The following is a 7,064-nucleotide window of genomic DNA, read 5'->3' as shown; positions in this document are numbered from 1 at the left end:
AAAATTGCGACATGTGGCATGAACCAATTTTTTTGAAAGGCTAAATCGGTTTTTTAAGGCATAATTTTTTAATTGGTTTTTTAAGAGTAACCGGTTTTTTCTAATTAACGTCATTAATTGCAGTAATTATATTTCAAGGGTTTTTCATATATAAATTATTTAATAAATTAAGTATTATTAATGTTCGAATTAAATAAGGAAACAAATAATATAAATCAAATTATTATGTATTAATATGTTTAGTCAATTTAATATGTATATTAATACGTTTAGGATTCTCAACAAAAAAAGACGTCATATATATATATATAATTCACATGTCATTAATTGCGTTAATTATGTTATAATCTATGTATTTTTCTTGCTAGTTTTTTTTTATTTTTTTTTCTTTATACTATTCATTTTAAATCTTATGTACTTATAGGAACAAAGATTTAATTTTTTATTTTATTTAAAGAGGTGAGATATATTTTTATACATCTTTTTAACTTATAATGAAAAAGGATATCCTGACAGCATATATACATCTTATTTCCCGCAGGGAATTAGCCTGAATATATTTTTGGTTAATTTGTGTATATAAATTACTTGGTTTACTTGTGCATATTGTCACATACATCTATGAAAGCCAATATTTGAATTAGCGGGGAGTTGGGTTAACGAAGGAGATATGGCAAGGTATTACAAAATTTAGAAAACCTTGTCAAATTAATTGTAGTTAAATTGTATCGATGAATCTTTATCCCAAAAAAAAAAAAAAAAAAAAAAAAAATTGATACCATTGGATTAGTTACGGAGACATATGCAAGTAGCAGCTCGTTACAGTATCAAAAAATTCGGGTTTGAGTTGTGATCAAACTGAAATTTATAAACGCCACGGAAATAGAATTTAGGTTCTGAAGAAACGTAGACCTTAGATTCTAAGAAAACTTAGACTTTTTAGATTTTAAGAAAACTTAAAGTTCTTTTTCAAATACAAGGTTTGGGATTAATTCTCTCTTGTCATTATTAATGAGTTTGATGTTTGTAAATAGATAATTACAATGTGTAGTGAAAATAAAAGACTAAGTAGAATAAACTACTCTAATGATAATATTTATCTCTAATATTTAAATTCTAATCCTTAATTCTAATATTATCTTAAAAGAGAACATATTATTTTTAGGTATTTTAATTATAAAATACCTCTACTATTCGACCCCTAGCAAAACACAAACTTGTTCAACCAGAAGCGACAGAAAAGATTAGCAAAGGAAACAACAAAGCAGCACTAGTAGCTGTTGCAAGAATTTGGGCGTAGGGATGCATCAACGACTGATACCGCGTTTTACTCCTATAACCTCGTCACTTTGAACCTTTATAGAGCACCACCTAGTTCATCGACACCGACTCCGACACCAACACCAACACCAACTCTTTTGCCTTTGTTAGGTTCAGTTGATAAGAAAAAAAGAAAAAAAACACACGTGGGCGTCAATGGGCTTTATAATTCGCAAGTTTGACGAGGCCCACAATACCAAAGCCCAGATTAGAAACACCCGATCAAAATAATTTTCATTCCTTTGCGAAGAAGCGCTGGTTCCACGCCTGGCATTTGTTGAACCATCCATATTAGCAGCTGCAGCTCCAGCTCAAGGCTCAAACACACTGTCATAGACATAGACCTCAGATAGAGAGACAGAGAGAGACAGAAACAGAGAGAGAGGGAGATCTCAGTAGAAAGAAATGGGGTTGGGCATGCTAGCTTCAAGGGTCATGAGACCCACTGCCTCGAAGCTCCCCCGGAATCTCCTCTCCCACTTCCATATCCGACCCATAGTCTCCACCCCGGAGTCCTCGGCGGCCCAGGCCCAGCCCGAGCCTGAGCCGACCCCGCCGCCAAGGGCCCCGGTGGCCGGGGCCCGAGTCCACTTCAAGAACCCGGACGACGCGATCGAAGTGTTCGTGGACGGGTACCCAGTGAAGATCCCCAAGGGCATGACGGTGCTTCAGGCCTGCGAGGTGGCCGGCGTCGACATCCCTCGCTTCTGTTACCACAGCCGCCTCTCCATCGCCGGCAACTGCCGTATGTGCCTCGTCGAGGTCGAGAAGTCCCCCAAGCCCGTCGCCTCCTGCGCCATGCCGGCTCTTCCCGGTTGGTTCGCCTTCCCCTCTTCAATTTCTTTGCTTTCGGTGCTTCATTTGGGTCTGATGAATGAGTTATTGATTTAATTATTCTTTTTTCGAAAAGTAGTTTTGTAATTTGCATTGTGTGATTCATTTCGTTTTGATTTCCTTTTGTATACATTATTGTGCTGCGTGAGGATTACACTGTATGGTTCATTTTGTTTTCTGTCCTTATAAGCTGCCATAATTAAATCAATAAGGTCGCATTTGTAATGGTATATTTTCGCTTTCACTGTGTTCGGTTTTATGATAGAACATAGTCATTTCGTTTTAGATATTTGTAGTCTGTAATAAGGTAGCATTTTTACTTTTTTGTCTTCTAATATTCCATTATCATCTTGACTTTAATTCATGAATTGTGATTTGTAATAATGTCATTTGAATCTGAATGGCTTTAAACTAGTTAATGGTATAATTGTGGTTTTGTGGTAAGTGCTGAATAACTCATTTTCTTTGGATGATTTGCTGATTCATCTGAGAGTTTGGTTTTTAGGGATGAAAATTAAGACCGATACACCCGTGGCAAAGAAGGCTAGAGAAGGAGTGATGGAATTTTTGCTGATGAACCATCCGTTGGATTGTCCAATCTGTGATCAGGGTGGAGAATGTGATCTCCAGGATCAGTCTATGGCATTTGGATCTGATCGCGGCCGGTTCACTGAAATGAAGAGATCTGTGGTGGATAAGAATCTTGGTCCTCTAGTGAAGACTGTGATGACTCGGTGCATTCAGTGTACAAGGTCAGAATCAGGGGTTTATTCTCATTTTTTTAGTATTGATCTGATTGTTTCCGAATATAAAACTTTCTTTTGATTCCTGAATACAAAGGGTTTGGCCATATGGCACTTCCATCCCCAGGATAATAAGTGAGGTATGGTTCAACTTATATTGGGTGTGTCATTGTTTACCAATCCAATTTTTTTTTTTTTTTTGGGGGGGGGGGTGGGGAGGGGTGTTTAGGGAAATGTATCTAGATACTTTCTTGGAGCAATAATATTAATATGAGTTGGATTCCCAAGGTACCACTGGGATTGGAGTGTGTTAGACTGGGACGAAGAAGAGTACATGTCCTTTTGAATTACTTTCATGATAATATTTCAAAGCCTTATTTTGTCTCCTTTTTTGCCTTTGTGAGGAATGTTTGTAGCTATAGAATTTCTTACAGAAGACACTAGATTTGAAGAGGACATTGGAGGAGCTCAAGTCCTTATTCTCTTTTTACTTGGACAGCTGCGTTTTTAGCTCCCTTTGTGATTAGTTTTAATGATTTTCTTGTACTTTTTTCTACTCCTATTGAATTGTTTCTCTTGTCTACTCCTATTTAGTCCTTCTGTCATGTGTGCTTAGTTTTCCCTTTGAATGGCCATTAGGCCTTAATGTGGACTTAGAATTTTTTACAGTATATTGCACTGGTAATTTTACGGAAATTTAATTAATTTCACTCCCAGTTTTCCAATTTTTTTAACTTATCTGTGGCAAGATCATGCTGCCCTATTCTTAAAAAAAGTGATAGCTAGTTTGGGCCTTTTGTTAGTCTTTGACATAGCTGGTATTCAGTTATTTGGCCTGCTTAGAGCATCTTCCTAGGGTGTCCTGGTAGAAATCTTTTTGGTTCCTGTTTGTTTCTTTCCTGAGGTGCATTTTATTTTACAGGAATTACCTTTGGTTCTCATGCTTTAATGTATTGAAAGAGTCCTAGAGAAATACATATCAATTTAACATCATAGATGGTGAACTGTGAGTCTTCTAATTTGATTTATAAAGCTCCATTTTGATCTATCTAATTTGTGAGTCCTCTAGATGGCAGTACGATTTGATTGCTTTCAAAGTATAATATTTTTGAATCCAGCATAAAACAGAAAAGAAATGCGTTTAAATTTTGTTTTAGAAAAAAACGTGTATGCATTTTAGTTGTAGATCCATGATCTTTAACAAGCTTTTGATGTAAACAATTTTTTGCTCCAACAGGTGTGTCAGGTTTGCAACAGAGGTTGCTGGGGTTCAGGATCTAGGCATGTTGGGTCGTGGCAGTGGAGAGGAAATTGGGACCTATGTTGAAAAACTTATGACAAGTGAACTTTCTGGAAATGTGATAGATATCTGTCCTGTGGGAGCTCTTACTTCAAAACCTTTTGCATTTAAAGCCCGAAATTGGGAGTTGAAGGGAACAGAGACAATTGATGTTACTGATGCAGTTGGATCAAACATACGAATTGATAGCAGAGGTCCAGAGGTCTTGCGCATCCTTCCACGGTTAAATGAGGTAAATTCTAACCTAGATTGTACAGCCATATTTCTGTTTTAGTGTTACTTCATTGTGTTTTGTCCCCTTTTATTCTGCAAACTTTGCTATGCAGCCTAAGATCTTAGCTTTTCTTAACATATATAAGGCTATTTCTCATTTATGAAATAAGAGAACTAGACAACTAGATTTGATTTAAACATGAATAATATATTTAGAATGTTGTTGATCATTGATTATCTCTTGCATAGAATTTAAATAGTGAAGAGAAGTTGGTATTCCTGTGCTTTTAGAACAATATTAGAGCTATAGGTGTGGGAGTTGAAACATTTTGTAAAATTTTGAACTTCTGGTTGGATATTAGTGTCTTTTACCATCTTTCAATGTGTTACTTTACCTATTCAACCAGCTGCGCTTTCTAATTGCAGGACATAAATGAAGAATGGATATCAGACAAGACTCGTTTTTTTTATGATGGTTTGAAGAGACAGAGGCTAAATGACCCTATGATTCGTGGTGCTGATGGGCGTTTTAAGGCTGTTAGCTGGCGTGATGCTCTTGCTGTGGTTGCCGAGGTAGCACATCAAACTAAACCAAAGGAAATTGTTGGAATTGCTGGTCAGCTGTCTGATGCAGAATCCATGATGGCACTAAAAGATTTCTTAAATAAAATGGGGTCAAATAATGTGTGGTGTGAAGGAAATGGTGTGAACACTGATGCTGATCTGCGATCAGGATATCTAATGAATAGTGGCATTGCTGGTCTTGAGAAAGCAGATGTCTTCCTTTTGGTTGGTACCCAGGTAAATGTTTCTGGCTCTTTAATTCTACTAGTGGGATGCACATATTCCAAGCAATTCTCCATTTACTAAACTTCATTTTGTATCCATCCAACTACATTGTGCAAAGTGTCAGTTCCAATTTGTTCACCATTCATGTGAGGCTCGAACTATGTTCTTTATTCTTCAATTACATCTGTCCACCATCCAACCCCAGCAGCCCCCCCCCCCCCGGTCCATGTTTGAAAATCCCTGTTGCAAAACTCTAATTTCTAATTACTTCAATATTTAAGTAAGATGTAACCTCTATCATTGTTTGGCATGTAGGGATTGTGGATGGGTAGGTGTGTAGTGAGTTTTTGTTGCAGTCGTTGGTACTATTTGTATTTTAAATTTGTTATCTAATGTTTTCATAACAAAATTGCCAGCCAAGGGTGGAAGCTGCCATGGTAAATGCCCGAATCCAAAAGACGGTCCGTGCAACCCAAGCTAAGGTCGGTTACATAGGCCCTGCAGCTGATTTCAACTATGATCACCAGCATCTTGGCATAGGCCCTCAAACACTCATTGAAATTGCTGAAGGTTGTCACCCCTTTTGCTCAGCCCTTCTGAATGCCAAAAATCCTGCCATCATTGTCGGTGCAGGACTTTTCGAGAGGAAGGACAAGGATGCAATTTTCTCTGCTGTTGAGACAATTTCAAAATATGCCAAAGTCGTCCGACCAGATTGGAATGGTTTCAACGTATTGCTTCTTAATGCTGCCCAAGCTGCAGCACTTGACCTTGGACTTGTGCCTGAATCTGGAAAAAGCATAGAATCCGCCAAATTTGTGTATCTTATGGGCGCTGATGATGTGAACATGGAAAAGGTTCCAGCTGATGCCTTTGTCGTATATCAAGGGCATCACGGGGACCGTGGTGTGTATCGTGCCAATGTCATTCTCCCCGCAGCAGCATTCAGTGAGAAGGAAGGGACGTATGAAAATACGGAAGGGTGTGTTCAGCAAACGTTGCCTGCAGTTCCAACAGTTGGTGATGCCAGGGATGATTGGAAGATTATTCGAGCTGTGTCTGAAGTGGCAGGGGTGAGGTTACCCTATGATTCACTTGGGGCGATTCGCTCCCGGATCAAGACGGTGGCGCCAAACCTCGTGCACATGGATGAGAGAGAGCCAGCAACCTTTTCAGCCTCACTGAAGCCCGACTTCAGTCACAAGATGAGCTTGACTGCGTTCGGGTCTACCATTGAAAATTTCTATATGACTGACTCTATTACCAGGGCATCAAAAATTATGGCTCAATGCAGTGCCTTGCTGTTGAAGAAGTGAGCAGTAGATTCTTACTATTCTAATAAAGGTGCAGATTCACTTCTTTATTATTATTTTTTTCGTTTTTCTTCCCCTTCTGTTATCATTGCCTGGGCCGTGAGAGGCCCTATTTGGCCCAAGCTTCTGGAACATTGGAAGTACTTCCAATAAAAGTTTTTGGCGCTGTTCTATTTCACTGTAATATGTTCCTGCAATGTAAAACCATTTTTCCTGTAAAACTGTTTGGGTGTAAAATTTGGGATTCTCCAATGCTGATTCTGTTGCATTGGTTCAACTACTTAAATTATGAGTATTGCGCAAGTTTCCTTCACGATGTTTTCATCTTCTACACCCAGCAGTCTCTTAAAAAGACTATACCCTCTGTTTGACCCTAATTTTCCGTTATTAACCAGATTAGCCAACAACAGCTGCTAATGCTTCTTTTTTTTTTTTTATAATCTTGCATGGGTCAACTACAGAATTTGTCTTTAGATAGGGAATAATCTTAGCTCTGAAATTTTCACACCCCAGGCTGCTTGAGGCACTCGTGCTTCCACCCTTTCTCATTCT

General features: G+C 38.3%; 1 protein-coding gene across 1 annotated transcript; it reads left to right on the top strand.

The window, feature by feature from the left end:
• The first annotated feature begins 1,569 nt into the window (after positions 1 to 1,569).
• On the top strand, positions 1,570 to 6,825 carry EMB1467 (NADH-ubiquinone dehydrogenase). Its single transcript, XM_059594040.2, has 5 exons — positions 1,570 to 2,134; positions 2,660 to 2,906; positions 4,135 to 4,429; positions 4,837 to 5,211; positions 5,616 to 6,825. The coding sequence occupies exons 1-5, from the start codon at positions 1,726 to 1,728 to the stop codon at positions 6,513 to 6,515; spliced, it is 2,226 nt and encodes a 741-aa protein (XP_059450023.2). The 5' UTR covers positions 1,570 to 1,725; the 3' UTR covers positions 6,516 to 6,825.
• Positions 6,826 to 7,064: the final 239 nt, after the last annotated feature.

Source organism: Corylus avellana, chromosome 5, assembly GCF_965113065.1.
Source record: "Corylus avellana chromosome 5, dhCorAvel1.hap1.2, whole genome shotgun sequence".
In the NCBI taxonomy this organism is placed as follows: Eukaryota; Viridiplantae; Streptophyta; class Magnoliopsida; order Fagales; family Betulaceae; genus Corylus; species Corylus avellana.
Note: the sequence above shows the minus strand (reverse complement) of the source record. Positions and strands in the feature narration are given on the sequence as shown.